We start from the raw sequence: 20,042 nt of genomic DNA on the forward strand, positions 1-20,042 counted from the left end.
TAATGAACCGCTTGGCTTTTCTTGCCTCTGTAGTCAAGGACGGTACCACGGTAGCAAGCGTCTCTGCCTGTCCTGCTTATCCGTGTAGGAGGGCTTTGTGTACCATTGATATCAATGTTAGCACTTGCTACCCCAAAATATTATGCCATTTTATGTGTTAACAGGGAGAATCTGGGGGGCGGGAGTGGCAATTATATTCAAGAAAGCCTTGGAAGTATGGAAGGTTGATTTCAAAGCCCAAGTGGTTGTGAGACTGTTTTAAAATTAGAACGGATGATTCCACCACAATGAACCTGCTATTGATATATCGCCCCCCAAACATCATGCCAGAGTTTGTTTCACAACTGAACAGCTTGGTCTTGGCCCAACTTAAGGGTACTGCCAAATGGATTAGAATGGGTGATCTCAATCTCTGGAAAGATGACCTTAAAGAGCTTGCTGCTGGGGAACTTGTTAGATTTATGAATGCTTGGGCTTTCAACAACATACATGTAGATAAGCCCACGCACGCTAGGGGCCACATGTTGGATTGGGTCTTTACACTTAATTTGAAGATTAATCCACCCAACATCTCCTTATGTCCATGGTCATATCACCCCATCAAATTGAGGATAAATACTCTTAGTCAGTGCAAAAAGAGTATGCTAAATCAAAACTGGATTATGTCCAGAAACATGAAGAGGTTCAATCCGGAGTCAATGAAGGAGTGGATACTGCCCACATCCCAGACGAATATGCCGTCTTTGATGAATATTGATGGTATGACCGACTGCCTCCTGGATGCCCTCTCTAAAACTATGGACACGCTAGCTCCCTTAAAAAAATAGGAAGGTTATTAATCATACTAAAAATATCTGGTTTTCGGATGACCTTAAGATGTTAAGAGTGGAAAAAAGGAAAAAGATTCTACCAGTGGAAAATATCTAAGGAGAAAGACTATAGGATAGCTTACCAGGGAGCTGCCGGGAAATTTAAACTGGCCATTATAAAAGCAAACAAAGAGTGTTACGAAGTATGTATAGGAAATGCCCAACACGACTCCAAAGAAATCTTTGCTATCCTTAAGGAATTAGATAATCCGGACGTCAAATTCCAAGAATCCATTTGTAAAGATCAGGAGTGGTGCACGCACATCCAAGAGGCTATGGTAACTAAGAACGAAAAGATTAAAAATGTTATTGAACAAACCTTAAAATCACACGGCCGGTTGAATTTCCTAAGGACAGGCTGATGGAATATCCCACTTTAACGCAGACCATACCAAAGTTCAATTTTAGGAGTATTATGGAAGATTAACTTTGTACTATTCTCGTCAAACTGAAGCCATCTACATGCAAGGGGGAATGGTTCCCAACCATAGCTATCAAGGCCTGCTCTGGGCTCTTGATTAGTTCCATTACTAAAATTGTGAATGCTTCCTTCAGATGAGGAAGGGTCCCCACTAGATTGAAGAGTTCCTGGATTACCGCCTGCTTATAAATAAATAAATAACACAGGTCAGGACCCCAAATTGCCACTATTGGTCTATTTCCAACTCGCCCTTCATATGAAGGATGTACAACAATGCTGCCGATGTCCTTGGATTCATCAGCCGTGTTTGATTTAGTGGACCGCCCCCTCCTCATGAACAGACTACAGGAGGTGGCTAATTTTAGTGACCAAGCAAGGGATTTGATGCAGTCATTCCTAGGTAACAGGACTATGCAGGTCTTCAATAAGCAAGCGGAAGCAGACCCTGTCCCACTTAACTATGGCATCCTCCAAGGGGCCTCCCTATCCCTGGTTTTATATAATATTTTTATGGCACCATTCTTTCAAATCCTAGAGGAGCAACGATCGGCTTCTCAAATTATGCAGATGATTCTCAATGCCTCATCAGGCACTTATGAGAAAGACGCCTTTGCAGTACCAGTACCAGAAATCTATGATCTAATAGATGAGTGGATGGATATGAGTGGGCTGGCATTGAACCATGAAAAAACCGAGCTCATAATTGTTGGTTCTCGGCCCAGACTTCTAAAGCTTGATGCAGATCATGAGTCTTTCCGCATTGCGAATCATGACCTTCCCACAAAAGAGAAAACAACAATACTAGGAGTGATATTTGATCAGACATTAAGTATGTCTGCTCAGGTCTACAGTCTTGTCTCAGCATCGGCTTATTATATTCGGCTTATGTTGCATATCCGCCCATTTCTGTCCCAAAAAGGATGGGAAGCGATTGCTCGAGCCATCATCTCATCGAAAATTGATTTTGTGGCTCTCTTCTTGTAGGGGTAGGGAAAAACAGAACTTGCTAAACTTCAAGTTAAACAAAACAATACTATTAGAGCGATTATGGGGTGCGAAAGTATGCTCATGTGTCAGAGGTGTGAAGAAGCCTGCACTGGCTACATATTGCCGAGAGGATGGACGTCAGGCTACTTACCGTTACCTACAAATCCCTGACAGGGCTTTTCCCTGCCTACATTGCTTGTACATTTAAAAACAAACCGATGGTGCAATCCCTTCACACAAACAGTGCGAAATTGCTGCAAATACCGAAAGTCTAACTTAAATTGTAAAGAAAGGGGGCTTGTTGGGTGGCTGCACCAGCTAGATTGGAATGCTTTGCCAATTGAGCTAAGAAATTGCCTGTCTTTGGAGGGATTTAAGAAACAACTCAAAACTTATTTATTTAGATAATCGTGGGTGGAAAGTACCTCAGCCCCCCCCACCCCCTCCCCAACGCCGCTTGACCTCTTCCATCCTCTGCTTTCGGCACCTGTATGCATCCAGGCCACTTTGGTAGCACCTTACAAATAAAATAAAGTAAAAGTAAAGTAAAGACATCTGCTGCAACAGACGCTGGCTATTGTTTGCGGTCTTACGATTCCTTCCACAGAGGCTTTGCAGGTCTGGGTTGCAAAGGGCAAGGTCGCTGCAACAGACGCTGGCTATTGTTTGCGGTCTTACGATTCCTTCCACAGAGGCTTTGCAGGTCTGGGTTGGAAAGGGCAAGGTCGCTTCTCTCTTGCCGCCCTTTCGGTTCTTGCCGACTTTCTCCTCCTCTTGAACTGCTGTGCTTGGATAGCTGTCTCGTCGTGCAGTCTACCTTGCTCATAGTGTGCCTTCGTGCTCCACCTTTTATCCCTGTGGGGAAGGTAAAGGGCTGTCAGGTGTGTGTGGTTCTGGTCAATTTTCAGACCCTTGTTTTGGGACATGTCAGGTAAACAGCTCTAGTGTTAGTCCATTGTCTTTCGTGGTGTTATAAAGTATTTGTGTCGGAAAAGGGGCGGGGTAGAGTGTCTGGCTGGGGAAAAGGTGTAAGAAGGGGGATACTGTGTCTCACCCGTCGGTGTCCCGCTTCCACTCCCTAAGGACCACTCATCCAGGTTATCCTCCCTCACTGGTACACGCCCAGGAACTGGCTTGAATAGCGAAGGTGTCCTGGCCACCTGGATGACAGATCCAGGGGACTAGGCAGGGAGACACCTTCAGATTTCCCACACCACCATGTGCTAAAGTGCGTTGATGTTTGAATGCTCCAATACTTGCCACCCCCATAGCAGACTGGCATTAAAAGGATGCCTAAAAGTGAGCAATGTGCTCATCACCAACTTCTGAAATAATCTGGCACCCTCTTATTCAAACCATCAACCACTTGTACCAATGCAGCAAATCATTTTTCTAATTAGCAGCCTGCCATACTATTCTGATCTACTCTCCATGAAACCAAATCTACACTCCTCTACCCTGCCAAACAATGATGCTCTTTACCTCTATCAGCATCTCATCTTGCCACATGCTTCACCATACAAATAATCCTATTCTCCTGCCCCACCGCCCCCACCAAACTTTCCAAGTAAAAATCAAAGCCTTCCTCATCAATGCCAGGTCTGTTCTAAAAACAGAAATACACAACCTACTCATTAACACGTGGACGTACCCAACCTCACAGTAGCATGGCTCTGAAACCTCATCCGCAATTCTAATCCTAACCCATAAAATTGTTTGAGGTGCCACTATCATCTTCAAAGACTTTATCGACATTGCACGCAGATGAAATGTCGTATCTCAACTACTAAAATGTATACTATCACCATCTCTTTTTCTGCCATAGCTTTATCATCTACAGATCTCCCCCCCCACCTACTCCCCCAAATCCTAAGCCAACTTCCCCTCATGCTATTGCAGACTTCGTAACTCACTCGGACCTCTAGTTCTCACCTAATATTCACAGGAGACTTCAACTGCTGGCTCAAAAATGAGACCCTACCAGACACCAAAACTATAATCACACGCCTTTGACTGTGGCCTTAGACATATAGTACAAGGTCCACCAATCAGCAAGACAGATGGCATATTCAGTCTCAATTCATCCATCCATCCTTTCTACCCCACCCCCCCAGCATTTCCTATACCATGGTCCATTCTACATAACCATCCCAGAAAACCTGTCTTCCACATTAATATCCCAGGCTCCATCCAATGTAGAAGATGGCCCAAAGTTATTGTTAACGTTTTAAGTCCACATTACATCTCGAACTACCACCACCATCAGTATGAAGTAAAGTCCTTCATAACTTCTAAAATCACCACATCAGACTTTGTTTGGTCGTTACAAACAAAGCCACTAAACCCCCTAGTCCAAACTCACAAATGCCACCCCTCCCACCCCGAACTCAACACCAAAGTAAAGCTCAAGGCAACTGGAGAGAAAAGAGTGCTGCCATTCTTGCACCAAGCAAAAAGAATCACATTAAAATATAGCCTTCATTATAGTGTGACAGCATGTCTCACTGAGCTACAAAGATAATACACTACTCAAACAGCCTTCCTTCTGCAGCATCCTTGGCTAAAGAAATCTTCAAGCTCATTTCCTAAGTCTGGATCCAACCCCACCTCTAATTTGTTGAACCATCCAAATAATGTAGCAGTTCATCTGTCTTTGTCCTAAAAACATTGGGAGTACTTCGCAAGCCATCTTCACCACTCCAGACTCAGACTCTAATGCCTCCGACTCACTACCCATTTAGTCTCCTCCATCCAATAAACCATCATTCTGCCCTCTTAACCAAGAGACTTTCGCTAAGTTGTTAACTGCTGGAAAACCTACAGACTCTTGCAGAGATATTTGCCCGCCAAACTCTACAAGCTTCTCGGCCACCGATCCAGGAGGACATACGTCCCCATTCTCAAGCAAAGTTCAAAGATAGCTTGTAATCCAGCCCCTGTTTAAAAAGGAGAAGGAAAAAAAAGGAGCCTTCCCTTGAACTGTCAGACCAAAGCAATTTCCACCAAACAACTTACATTTGATTGCATGATAAATTTATGGATACAAGAGTGCCCAATCTGTAACTCCAACCATTTAATCGAAAGCAATGCATTTACTTACAGAATCTAGATAAGCAGTAACTCACCATCAGGAGACTAACGCATGGAGTCTTTGGCCTCTAACTCTTAGCAGCTTTCAATACAATCCTCAATGCGATTCACCATGGCATATTACACCACACAGCTATATGAAATATTGTGCTTGCTTGGATGAAATTCTTCCCGTTTCCCCAACCCAATCACTCTTCAAATCAGAAAACTATGCCTTAACCTGTGGAGTTCCACAAGGCTTCATTCTACGACCACAACCATTTTTCAATATTCAATTCAGACCTCTGGCCGACATTAGCTCCTACAACCTCTGCTTCTTCACATAGGCGGATGATACCCAGATACTCCGATGGCTCAGAGACCACCCCAAAAACAAAACAAAACAAAAAAAAATAATCAGACACCAACTTCACCAAATGCATGAAATGTTTTTCCAACCGTCCAAACCAAGTTTTCTACTCTGACTCTATAGTCTGGATTTGGTCAAAATAAATTGCCACAAGCCTTCGGAAAAAGTAACAAATCTGGGAATCAAACCCCAAACGAACTTTCGATTAACAAATCGGTTGACAAAAAACATCTCTCTCAGCTCCCATGCCATATCATTGATCTCTCCCCAATTAATCACAAAATCACTACCGTAGCCACTTTCGTGTCATCGGGTCACAACTAATGCAATAGAATTTACCTGGTCGTCCCAAAGTCCAAAATCCACAAACTAAGCATGTGCTGCCAACCTCATCTTCAGCCCTTGTCACCATGCAATAGTCCCACCTGCTATCCGAACATTCCATTTGGCTCCCCATTCATTAGAGAACAGAATTCAAGGCCCTATGTATCATGCTTTGTCATCACAAGTGGCATGAGTATGCCCAGATGTGAGTCCCCTGCCTGCTGGGCCTAGAGACACAAGCTACTCCTCACCGATGATGCCTAATGAGGCAGAAACATGTCTGGGGATGCTTGCGGTCTCATGGAGAAGGGATGTGGCCTAGCATTTCGGGCCGGACTGCCCCTTTGGTGGTGGGACAAAGCCTGATTTGAATATGGTCTTCCCCTTTCTGAAATGGCCAGGCAGACAAAGAACAATGGTCTGGAGGGTTGACCAGAGCAGTTGCCAGAGGTTGAAGATTAAATCTAAACCTTCCAGCCATCACCTCTGTTTTTTCTATGCATCATACACCAGGGCACTAAGGCATCTGCCCTAATTTCATCCTGGAGAATTTCCACAAACACATGAAGATCACTTAGACCAACCAGCAGGAAATTCCTTGTTCCATCCAAAACGTTCATCAGGGTCCAATGGATCAACCTTGTGAACACATTACAAATGCAAATACGTGATCTGGAATACCATCTAGCCTTCAGGAAGGCACTAATAAACTGGCTGTGCCAACCGTTAATCTAAATCCTTTTGCAGACCCTGATACTTTTCAATCTCTCTTCTTTGGTCAGCACCAACACCAAGAAGTGCAGCATTCTACAACTCCAAAAACAAAATGAGTGAGTGTGAGAGAGTGGAAGTGTAGACCTTTGAATGGGCTATTGTATTGGAGGCAATTTGTAACTGGCATGGTCATTTTGGGGATGAGAAAATGGTGCAGGTATTTTCTTGTGGCATAATGAAACTGGAACAGCAATTGTAACTTCATTTTGAATCCAGCATGCCAATGTTCTGGACTGATACACAATTGGTTTGGTAATGTTTAAGCTTGCGCAATAGTTATCACGGCCAGTTTGAAAGTGGACTCACAATTAGGCAGTCAACATGGCAATAATGAACTGGACAGGCTGGCACATTTTAAGAGTGCCTTTCTGTATTTAAGTGGCACTCATTGTAGGGTGTCACATTGAGCAGCTCGATATTAGGAGCCTGCTGCAATATTTTAGGAACACCCACAATTTACCAGAAACCTTATTTGATCAACACTCAAATATATGTGGTTATGTAGTGGAAGTACCCTTAAAGAAAATGTAAATGAGGTTTTGGGCCAGATCTCCACAGGTAGACAACATACCTCCATTAAATTTGCAACACCACAATGAGGTGCATCACAATGAGGCTGGTCTTCATCTCAGGTAACCCAGTTTCATCAGCACTTTGGGGTAACTTAAAAATTCTGTCCAGGACCTTGTGGCGATCAGGCTTGTGAAGTTGCTGCAGAATCAATCTCTTGCCATATGTCCATGTCTCAATCATTACAGTATTTACAATGCGCAGAGCGGCCTCTGGACCACGTGGCCTTCAGGATGGGACCGTACACCTAGTGAAGGCAAACCTTCAATATCTAGCGAATCGCCAGAAAGTCATTGTCTAAGTCACTGTACATCCTCAAAGAAGTCTTTCAAAGCAAGTGCGGTCGGGCAGTAATTTCATGCAGACCCAATGCTTCTGCTGGTCACCTTTCAGCTCCCAGCCTTGCGTCACTGTGGCAGCAAGAAGGTGGTTCGACAGCAGTGTAATCTAGGTGGTTAGCCCCTATAGAGCGAGCTCTCATCACCAGGGCAACTTAACCAAACTATTGCAATTAAGTTGGGCCTCAAGCATGAAGTGAGGGTGGATGTCACTAGTCTCAAACTATGGTGCACTGTGAGAGGCTCTCGGCACAATTTCCTTTGGATTGCAAATCATTAACCTAGAGTGAATATACATTTTAAAACTGTTGCTGGTAGTCCCCTATCGATTTATCAATCTCATTAAGATTAATATTGTATACTTCCCCGTAATTGTCTGCATACCAAGAAGCCACGATTGACATGCCCACCCAAAAGGGAGCTTTTACAACTCCTGTGGATTGGGCAACAACTTCTGGGAATTAGGCACGTTAAGATTGTTTTGCAAAAGTTCAGTTAATCTGATTTTTGGGAGAACCCGAATATTGTTAACAAGACAACTAACTAGTTCATTAGTAAAGGATAAACATTATCTATGTTATCAGAAGAAAACCCTGCATTGTTTCACAAATTGTTCACGTTTCCTCTGCTATTTCTCTATAAAGAACTCATTCAATTATGAGCAATATCTAGATCTTATACATGACTTTTTAACACAAGACTTCACTTAAACTGTGTCTAGGCATTCTGCCGGTCGCAAGCCTCACGAAAAAATTTAACTTGGCCCGGCATAGTCTTGAATCTCTTCAACATTTTTATGCCCAGCTCTTAACTTTCAATTCAAGAAATATTTAAGTTTCTGGCTGAGAAATAAAGGTCTCATACATCTATCCTCTGCCATGTTTGAACGCAGAGCCTGGTCCTCAAAAGATTGTTCATTTGCCGTTGCAATTTTTCCTTTTCTCACGCCGGACTCAGGGTAGCCAAATACCTTAAAATGAATGATTGATATGTGTTGCCAAGTACATTTTATGACCTTTGTATTAAGCCAGTATTAGTGAGTTTTATTTAATGCAGTTTTAAAAATGTGTTATATGATGAATTTCATTTGTACACTTTCATGACAGTCGAAATAAAGCTTAAAATGGCAGCAATTTCTGTGTGACTACTACAAATGTTCAAGTGAAACTGCACACTAGCTCCACTGCTTGCCCCAGTCTGTCTCAGGAGGGAGGTACCTCCATCACAAGCTGTCATTGCATCTTTGCAGGTAAAGCTGCGTCTAGACACACATAGGAGTGTGCCTTCTCTGGTGCCAGTCTGGCTCCATTCCTACCACGTTTACCTTTTAATGGCAAGGAGGCGTTAAAGACAAATTCATGGGAGCCTCAGAGTACCCAATCTTTATAATAGTGACGTTCCAACTGTCTTGTGTCACCAAGACGACTGGCCAAACACACTTATTCTTCACACTAGTGGTGAGAAACAGGGTTTAATGTACCAGGAAGCTAGGGAACAAGAACTCCGTGTCCAGCAGTAACCTTGAAAGAGTCTTCCAAAACCATTGATAGAGATTTCAGCTAAAGATAAACAATCTTCCTCTTGATAGACAAAGGACCCTTTGCTCTTGCAGGTTATCTGCTTTTGTAGACCTTAAAGGTCTGTGAAAAGTGGGACTAAGAAGAGTCTAATATATGAAATTTAAGACAATGGTGTTCTGTTTTCCTAATGAAATCAAAACACTATGAAAGCACCTTTAGACCTAACCACGGGCGCGTAACCTACTGGGGGCCACATAGTTTATTTGTACCTTTATATAAGGACCAAAAACCCAAGGGAATTAAGGTGGTGGTTACAGAAGCGTCAACATCAGCAGATAGGTTGGCTAGTGCGATGAAGTGGAAGCAGTGTACATTTAAAAGTAGTGTTTTCAGTGGTTTCCTGAACAGCCAGTAGGATGTTGCATCACGCAGGTGTATCGGCAGAGTTCTAGAGACGGGAGGCAGTGGCTTGGAAGCTGGAGCGCCCTGCTCTTGAAGCCTAGGGTGGTGTGGCCAGACTGTAGTTGTGGATGGATATTGTAGGTCTTGTCCTTGGTTATTCCCTGTGATAGGTAGGATGGAGTGGAGATAAGAGACATCTGTGGGTAATACAGAAGATTTTGAAGTCGATCCGTTCTCTCAGGGGTGGCAAGGTGTGCTATGCAAATAAATATCCAGTAGGTCAGACCTACATTTGATTTTTGAAACAGCAAATAGAGAGCGCACAAACAGTGCAATAAACCATTCAAAACCTGCAGGGCCCGTACCACATCAAATCAATGAAGAACCCATAGAGCATCAGAAGATTGGTTACAGAAACAAATATGTTTAATCTCCTGATTAACAGGGAAACTAAGACAACTTTCATCAACATAATGGGATGTGTCCCTCAGGAGTAATCTTGGGGGAAAAAAAGTAAACTGCTATTCTAAACACACCCTTTAAATTACAATCTGAAGTAAAAGCAGCTAGGAAAACTTAGGACAGTAGTTTTAGGTCTGCTGAAGAGGAAATCAGACAACTATATTCAGATGCCATGGGGGGTCTAAGGCTTTCCTTACAGATGCGGAAAACGGGCCTTTCTATTGAACTGTCTTCATGGCCAGGTTCTGGAGAGTATAGCAGTTTGATCACACATTCAACTATGCACAAATGGCAACGAGTCAGGTTTGTCATGACTATTTGAATCCTATTTCCACCAAACTGAAAATAAAGTACAGAATATCATTAAGATACTTGGAAAAGATTGTCACATAAAAATAATCCAAGTCTGTGGCTCCCACCCAGCAGCAGGCGGGAATCTGCAGCCCAGGAAAGCAGGATTACATGGGGACCCCCGTCAGCTACAGGCTCACGGTGGGAGCTACAGAGACTTGCCCTCTACCATGGTCCTTGCATAATGAGAGTGAATTCCAAAACTAGGAGTCATTAGACTTTAGAATTATACCTTGCTATATTGTCAGTAGCCAATTTTTGATTGCTGCCCAGGTAGGAGAAAAGAATACCCCTGGTAATGACCCTCACGGGTTGGGTAGGTCTTTTACCAGATACCCTAGACTATTTTGGTAGGGAAGCATGTGAATTTAGAAGCACCCAGAAGACAGTTTTATAGGAATTAATCTATTGTTCTGCAGAACACTGCCTCACCTTATATGTCAGAGTAGATCCCTCCAGCCGAGACCTAAACACACACACACACACACACACACACACGGCAAACCACAAGCAGTCAGGACTGAGCAGCACAGTGTGCCGGCAAGTCTTGGTCTTGAACACCTCTGCAGATCTTACCAACAGCATCAAGTGTAAAGTCAGCAAGCTTTACGCAAACACAAACCTAGAGCTGCAGAGAACCAAGGCAAACCACCACTGCAGGGAAGCAGACTAACACTGCGTTAGAGCATGGTGCTGGTATAGAGGGGCAACCTCTGCCTAATACCAAAACGGCTGCTGGGCTATTTCACAATCTCAATAAACCGCCAACCTAAAGGCAGAGGAGAAAAGAATGAGCGACAACCATGGTAGAAGTGCAATACATAGAGCAGATAAGATGCACCAATCACAAAAACATTAACTAAAGATTTGAAAGCTAGCCTATTTAAAAGACCAGGTAAAGGAGAAGAGGTGCATTCCTGCTCAGGTAGTTGGGGAGTCAGCAGAAGAGCCAGTAAAAGCGGAGACTATAGACATACGAGAAGAGCAAGAGTGGTATACACCTGAGGTTTTGTCAGGAGACATTAACAAGATCTGAGAGCAGGAAAGGTCTTGAGGCCCCTGGAGGTGGGTGGAGGGTGGTGAATCCCATTGCTGTGGCTAAACCTAGGAGTAAGGCATGAAAGCTGAAAATACAGCATCTAGTATTGACACAAGGCGTGTTGTGTCAATATTAGATGCTGAAGGGCAATGGGAAGGGCACTGCACCCCTTATGAGTGAGAACCTCTGGGAGACCAGTATCTCCATTAGAGAGAACCTTGAACCTTTAGTGTTTGCCCCAACCCTAAACTTGATCTAGAGTGCTACGGACAAAATGCCCATTTTGTTGTAGATAGTCTCTAAAGGAGTTTATCCAAAGCACGTCCTCTTGTTAAATAAGTTTGAACCTTAATTTCGCGTAAACAAGATTTCCAGCTCAACCATAAGCCCTACAACAAAATCTAACAAACCCCGTCCCCACAATATTGATCCATGAAATGGGAAATTTTGCACCACATAAATGTGATTTTTTATGCCATTTTGCTGTACCTTTTTGTTGAGTCGAGGAGGTGAGACAGCAAAAAAGGGGCAACAACGGCTCACTGCTTGAAATACAGGTCATGTGAGAGAGGGGACAAGCCAGGCAGGGTTTATGCAAAGGCACCAGCGGGTTGATAGGCTAGTGCCAGAGTTGGAGAGGGCAAACTCACTATCGTCTCACCATGTGCTGTTCGCCCTTCTGTGGTCACATCACTAATGCTCTCCTTCAGGTGAACTTTGCACTATACCATACATAAGCACTTTCCACATACATTCACTTCACCGCTCCCCTCCTTCTGACACCTTTATTATTTTCCACCTGTTTGATAGCTGACCTACCTCAGAGCAGATGTTGGGGGAGGCGAGATTTGGTGTGCTGCTGCATACTGGGACCTTCTGTGCTCTCTCCCCACTGGTCGCCTCACCCTAGCATGGGGCAGTTTGTTGCAGTGCAAATATCTTAGAAACCGTGCATCATATGGCCTGGACCTAGAGATTTGTTCCTCGTTTCGGGACCGATCCTTCTATGACCACATTGATGTTTTGCCGATTTCAGGCAACCGCTCATGTTTGATGTTGCTGAAATCTAAGTAAAGGGGTGGGGTGTCCAAATGTCATGTAGCTAGTAATATCCAGAGGGTCTCAACAGGTAACTATTCACATTTGGTGTAGATTGGTGAACCGGTGTGGAGTTGTATAAGGAACAACGCTTCACCAAGCCACAAACCCACACACAAATGTTGACTCGTGCTAAAATCCGGGGAACGGGGTGGGGTGTCCAAATGTCATGTAGCCAGTTATGTCCAGAGGGTCCTAGCCGGTAACTATGCAAAATGTGTTGCCGATTGGTGAAACAGTGTAGAATTGTATAAGGAACTATATATATATATATATATATATATATATATATATATATATATATATATATATATATATATATATATATATATATATATATATATATATATATATATATATATAAGCAATTTGTTCATGAAGTGCATTTCTACTTCAGCCCTAATGCTATTGCCCTTGCCCAATAGGTTTCTTTGGTATACGGTTGACATTCTCACAAACAATACCGACTCTTCAAAAATACATGCACTTGACTCTTCCCACCTGAGCAAGAATTTCGTCCAACCAATCCTTGTGATGCTGCGGATTGGCATGCAGCCATTTCATGGCTGCACTGTAAACCTGTTTCTCATTATCAATGTTGAGATCACTCGATGACAGAAGCTTGTGGAGGTGCTGTGGTGACATGCTGACAAAGTCCTCACATTCTACTACATCAGCAAAATGCTCGCAGGCGTACCGGTCAGCCATATCCATCAGGTCAATGCGGTTGTGACTTTCTGCAAAGGCCCTTACTGCCAGGCAATTGGAAGGGTGGAAGTGCAACTTCATGTACTCACAGCAGGCCTTGGCCACTAGTTCTACCTGCAGGATGCATGCAGCATACAGTAGAGGTTGAACATTATCAACAGTCAATGTTAGCCGTGAGCAGTAGGCAAACTTCACCAAATCTGCAATGGCATCACCATCAAAATCCCTGATCTCAATCAATGTCTGCTTGGCCTCTGCCATATCCGAGAGAAACATGGCTCTAAAGTATGGAATGACGCACGCCAGCACCAGCTTGTGGCAGGATATCAATTTTGGACCAACCTGTAGGAAAATATAAAACAAGTGTTAAAATCTCTTCCTTCTCTATTTATTTATACATTTGTATAGCGCTCCTAAACCTGAGGCATATGGGCACAACTGACGGGTACAGTGAGGTTTAAACAGCAGTGGTTAGATAAACAAGTTACTTACCCCTGGTAACGTTCTTTTGACTGGATGTTCCTCTGACGTATTCCTCATCTTTGACATATGTTGCCAGCTTCAGCTGCTTCGGAATTTATTTTTCGGCAGATGGCACTGTGCGTCAATGGCATCGAGTCGATGTCCATCGAAGGCCTCAGTTGAGGAGGATGTCATCAAAGGCATATATAGCATGTGCAGCACCTGTTGGCCTAAGTTCTGTTTTTCCCCCTTTAACAGCGGAACTACCCGTAAAACACAGTGACCGTATTCAGCCTTGATGGAACGGAAGCTATAATAGCATGGGAAATTCTACTGAGGGGTAGGATGGGAGGGTGATGAGGAATACATGGGAGGAACATCCAATCGAAAGAAAGTTACCAGGGGTAAGTAACTTGTTCTTCGAATGGATTGTGTCCTCCCACGTACTTATCTTTGACAGACTCCCCCAGCAGTATTTGGTTTGGAGGAGTGAGTAGAATTTGAATTCATATATTCTCATGGATGGAGTGCAGGACAGCCTTCCCAAAAGTACCATCCTGACAGAGGAAAGATTCCAGGCAATCGTGTTTTGTAAATGTGTGGATGGAAGAGCATGTTGCCGCTTTACACATGCTTTGAATTGGTACACCCCTTTGCATGGCGGTAGAGGTAGCCATGCCTCTGGTGGAATGGGCCCTTAAACCTTCAGGAGGGTCTTTCCATGCCAGCCTTTAACATATTGAGATTGCCAGAATGATCCACCTGGATAAGGTCTGTTTAGTAACAGCCTGAGCCAGCTTATGTCCTGTATATGCAATGAAAAGTTGGTCATCAATACGTAGCTTAGACATCCTAGACATAAAAGCTTAACGCTCTGAGGGTCTTAGCTATGTAGTCTTTCCTCCTCCTTGCCAGGATGAGGGGGGGATAGAAAGAAGGTAGACCAATTTTCTGACCTATATAAAAATCCGAAATGATTTTGGGCAACACTGAGGGTTTGACTCTTAAAACAACCTTATCCTTGTGGAAGATAGTAAAGGGTGGCTTGGATAAAAGTGCCTGCAACTCGCTCGCTCTACGGGCAGAAGTTAGAGCTACCAATAGAATGGTTTTAAAGGTTAACAACCTTAAAGGACATGAGTTTAAGGGTTCAAAAGGTGCAAACATTAGGAATTTTAAAACCAGATTAAGGTCCCAAACTGGAACCTGGAAAGGAGATTGGGGTGGGGGGAAACATTGGTGAGCACCTTTAGAAATTGTGTCACCAGTGGATTTTTGAAATGGGAGCATTCCTGCGACGAGCGCTTAAAGATGGACAGCGCTGCTAAGTAGCCTTTAAATGGTACCAATCTGGAGCCCCAAATTGGCTAAAGATAGAAGGATAAAACATCTGGTGTTTTATATAGAAAAGGATCTACATTCTTTTCCCTGAACCAGTTGCAGAACTCATTCCAACGGCAACAGTACAAAGACTTGGTTCCTTGCCTTCTGGTCGAAAGCAAAACCTCCATTATGTCATCTGGGAGGACCCAATCCTTATATCTCAGCCTTTCAGAAACCAAGCGTGAAGGTTGAGTGATTTGACCTCTGGATGGAGAACCCGACCCTCCTCTCGTGAGAGAAAGTCCTCTCTTTGGGGAAGACAGATGGACATGTCCAGAAGGTCTGGGTACCACGTCCTCCTGGCCCAATCCGGGGAAATTAGGATCATGTGTTTCCCAAACCTTCTCAACCTCCTGATCACATGGGGAATGACAGGGACTGGAGGAAACGCATACAGGAGTGGAAACTCCCAGTCCGTCACAAACACGCCTCCTAGAGCTCCTCTTGGGGGAAAATCCTTGGAGCAATACCGTTTGCACTACCAGTTAACCTCTGTCGCAAACAGATGTACAGATCTACTTGAGGGGTTCCCCAAAAGGTGAAGATCTCTTGAAGGACTTCCTGAGCTAGTTCCCACTCGTGGGAGACTGTGCTCTGCCTGCTCTGAGCATCCGGCGCGGTGTTCTCCTCTCCGGCTAGGTGAACTGACGATAAGAGATTTCTTCTTGAATTGCCCAGTACCAGAGCTGCTTTGCCTATCTGCACAGTGGTAGAGACCCTACACCACCCCTCTTGTTGAGGTAGTACATGGCCACTGTGTTGTCTGTCATTATCATAACATTATTTCCCCGTAGAGAGGGCAGAAAAGCCTTCAGTGCTAGTGTGATTGCCCACGGCTCTAAAAGATTAATATGCAGTTTGGGCTCAGATGCAGACCAACGACCGCCGACTGTCAGATCATTGGCATCGGCACCCCACCGCATGAGTGAGGCGTCCGTCACTACTGTTATCTCTGGCCATGATTGCCAAAAATGTTCTCCCTTCAGAACGTTGTCCTTGCAGGCCCACCACAGAAGATCCTGTGAGACCCTGGTTGGGATCTGAAGTAGGTCCGACATCTTTCCTGAGATCTGGGACCACTGAGTTCTTAGAGCCCACTGAAGGTATCTCATTCTCAGGCAGGCCTCTGGCCCCAGAAGAATGCAGGATGCCATGAGGCAGAGTAACCTCAAAAAATAAATAAAAAACTAAGGTTGTTATACTGTGGGCATTCTGAAACTTGGTAACTATCTGAAGAATGTCTTGATCCCTCAACTCGGGTGGTGAGCTCTTTCCCAAGAATGTATTTAGTTCAGCTCCGATGTACTGGAGCTTTTGAGAAGATGTCATATAGGACTTTTTGTAATTGAGGGAGAAGCCCAGTCTGTGAAGAGTGTGTCAGGTGACAAAATAATCCCAGGCTTGTTTGGGAGCACACGTCCTGATCACCCAATTGTCCAGGTAGGGGTAGACGTGAATCCCCCCCTGAAAATAAGCATCTGAAGGTCCAATGACACCAACCAATGCTGGAGTTGGAGGGCCTGAAGGATCTGAGAAAGTGGGACCATCTTGAACTTGTTCAAGTAACTTAATTCCAAGATGGGTCTCAGTCCTCCGTCCTTCTAGGGTATTAGAAAATAAGGGAGGCATCATCCCTTGTTCTTCTCCGCTAGAGGAACTGGTTGTATGGCACTTTTCTCTAGCTAACATTTCCTGCACAAGGAGTGGATCCAGAATCCTCAGAGTGGTTCCCCGGTGGATGGTTCTGAGGCCTCCTTATGAAAAGGAGGCAGTAACTGTGGGCTATGGTTTCCAGAGCCCAAGCATCCAAAGTAATGTCTTGACATTCTTCTAGATGCAGAGACAATCTGCGACCCACTGGTGAACTGCGACTCAACACCTCAGAGAGGTTTTGAGGTGGCTGATGCAGTGGCCAATGGTAAGGAGGCTGCTGCTTGAGCTGGTTTTGCACCTCTACCTCGTCCACCACAAGGACACTTTCTCTGGCCCCTTTGACTGGCCATTCCTCTCAGCCTTCCAACTGAGTAATAGTGAAAAGATCTACCCCTCCAAGGTTGCCCACTAGGACGAAAAGGCTGAGGTTACCCAATCGTGGCGCCTAAAGATTTGGCTGCCTCCTTTGAGGTCTGCAACTTCTCAAGGCTCTTGTCAGCCTTGTTGCCAAAAAGGTGAGAGACTTCAAAGGGCATGTTGAGAAGCCTAGATTGCACATCTGGTGCAAAACCAGAGTTCCCCAACCACACAAACCTGCACATCACGGTGCTGGTAACCATGGCTCTGCTAATGCTATCAGCGGAATCCAAACCTGACTGAAAAGACTCGCACATGGCCTCTTTGCGGTGTCTAACAATGGCTAAGAAGCCATCTCCTTCATCCCCTTCGGGAATGTGCTCCCATAGAGTGAACGTAAACTTTGCGAGGACACAAGTGGAGTTGGTGGATTTTAGTGCCATGCTCCCTGCAGAGAATACCTTCCTTGCCCATCCATCTACACGTTTGTTGTCCCAATCAGGAGGGATGGCAGGGTACGCCGGTTGTTTTGATGTTGCAGTAGCTGCCTGCACCACCAGGTTCTCTGGGGTGGATGTTTTGACAGGTAGCCAGGGTCACTACTAGAAGGGCGATACTTTCTATTTTTATCAACTGCCGGTTTGTCTCTGGAGTTTCCCAGTTCCTAGCCACCCTTTTCTGCAAGGCTATATGGAATGGTAATATGGGCTCGGACTGTGGACCTTTGTCAAGATCAGTAAGGTTGTCCTGTTCATATGGTAATGGAGGCCTACTCCAACCCATGAAATCTACCACCTTTGACATGAGCTGCCTGTCGGATGCATCCGCATGCTACCCAGCATCAAGTTCAGGTGAGGCATCTACCCAACTTGCACTCTGCAAATTCTCATAAAGGTCCTTCATCCTGGACTCTTCAGCAATGAAACTATCTGGTACATTGAGTGCATCATATTCTAGGCCAAATGGGGCCTCTTCATCAGACTGCTCTTCAAAAATGGAAGCAAGACGCTTTAAAAAGTCTTAGGCAGTGTAAAATAGGTTTTGTCAGGAATTTTCAATTTTGGCAGAATTGGCTTCGACGGTGTAGAAGTCATTGAGGTTTTCATCAGCGCCGATGGTTTAGGAGGGTCACTCAGCGTCGACGGCACAGCCGGTAAAGATGATGCAGCATGCGTCGAAATCGTCAACGTCGAGGGTTTGGCAGGTGTCGGAGGCGCTGTTGGTGTCAATGTGTCAAAGACGTCGACTTGTGCTTGTGTCTCAAGTGATCCTTTGATGAAACATCGGATTGAGGCCTAGAAGGCTCACAAAGTGGATCAGGGCTTTTTCCCAGGCTCGAGGGCGCGCAAGATTTAGGATGAGACCTTTCCTTTACGACTTATTTTGAAAGGTCGGTATGAGCATGGCTGGGTTTTTGCCTTTCAAAAATCTTAAGCATTTCAGCCCTGAAGGCTTCCCACTCACCCGGAGTGGATTTTTTTGGTTGGACAAGCAACTATGCCGGGGGAGGCGTCAGACGAGGAAGTCAACGAAGGTGTAGTGCTTATACGCAAGAAAGAGCTAAAAACATGGCGCTGGTTTGCAGCCATTTTGCACATTCACTTCCATTACCGCGATGAAAGCCTACATTTTCGTGGGCTCAGTAAACATGCATTTCTGCAGCAGAAGTAAGGGCACATAATGCTGTCAAATAAACTAATTGTGGAGAATAGTTGTCCGCTGAAGGACGAGCAGCAAGGGAGTCGGAGCACTCTGCAGGTGCAGTGATAAGGGGTACTGGGAACCAAGGCAAAGAAGGGAAGCTGGGTTTTTCCACTTCTAGCTTGATTTTTCCACTCTGTGCTCCTTATGCTTGTGATCTCCTCTTCGGCCGAGGGCAGTCATAACCAAGAGGGGCGGGGACTCCCCCATAAAGAGAAGAGGCCTCTTGGAAAGGCAGTTCGTATTTGGACCCCCCGCGTGAAGCAGTCTGGCTGAGAGGGAGGATGCTCCGCTCCAGATCCCATTAGCACAAGTGATCCCTCTGCCGACCTGCTCTGGGACTAAGCAGTGTTGAGGTGGCCGAGATGAAGATGTCTTCTGCAACTACTATAACAATGATGCATTTTCTTTATGTTTATTTATAAATTACTATGTTATGTGTGTATGTATATAAGGTGTGAATAAAAGGCTTGTAACAAGCAATTTGTTTTTTTATAACTATTGGTGTAAGTGTGAGTTTGCGCTTATCTGAGTCCAATAACTCATTTTGTTAGGGTCTAGGGGGACGTAGGTTTGAGGTCCCTCTACGTGGCCAAGCAAAAGCAAAACATTTTGCCGCTGTGAGAAGGGTCTTTGTGCTGGTATTGATGCCAAAGAGTCCTGCCAATTTGAGACACCATAGTTTTGGACTCAGAAAAGCAACAGCTTGAGAAAAGAAAGGTGTGTTGTAAGGTATTGACGATAGGGACGTGCAATATCGTTTCGGTAAAAGGAGTTCCCCATTTAGGAAAAAAGAAAGCTCCGCAGGCGGAGAATGTCCTGAAGTGACTATTCCATGGTGGGCCAATAGTCTGTATGACAAAGTGGCACAGGCATGGGCATGTGGTGCAGGTCTGAGCGAGACCTGGGATACAGGTATAGGAGTGGCGAGTCCGGCGAAGTGGTGGGCTGCCTGCAACAGGTGCCGGTGGAAAAAGGAAAAGAGTTTTCAGCTTTAGGTAGGAGGGGCTGGATTTTTTTTGCATGTTTTTCGAAAGATGCACCAACAGAATGTGGAATTGTAGGTGAGTGTCCTAAAATTGGAAAAGGAGCTGGCTGCTGAGAAACAGATGGAGTTAATGCAGCAGCACCAAATGAAGTTATATCATAAGGCAGACAAATATGAAGCAGTAGCCAAGCGAGCT

At 44.7% G+C, this 20,042-nt stretch overlaps 1 protein-coding gene across 3 annotated transcripts in view; it reads right to left on the bottom strand.

Annotated features, from left to right (window-relative positions):
- The window catches only part of KLHL8 (kelch like family member 8), a 789,397-nt gene that overhangs the window by 399,567 nt on the left and 369,788 nt on the right, over positions 1 to 20,042 (bottom strand). For all 3 annotated transcript variants that reach the window (XM_069630444.1, XM_069630445.1, XM_069630446.1), the window contains one exon: positions 13,096 to 13,644. In XM_069630444.1, the coding sequence (XP_069486545.1) occupies positions 13,096 to 13,644 (549 nt within the window). The remainder of the gene's footprint in view (positions 1 to 13,095; positions 13,645 to 20,042) is intronic.

The sequence above is a fragment of the Ambystoma mexicanum genome, chromosome 6q (genome assembly GCF_040938575.1).
Source record: "Ambystoma mexicanum isolate Mex_15411 chromosome 6q, UKY_AmexF1_1, whole genome shotgun sequence".
NCBI classification, from domain to species: Eukaryota; Metazoa; Chordata; class Amphibia; order Caudata; family Ambystomatidae; genus Ambystoma; species Ambystoma mexicanum.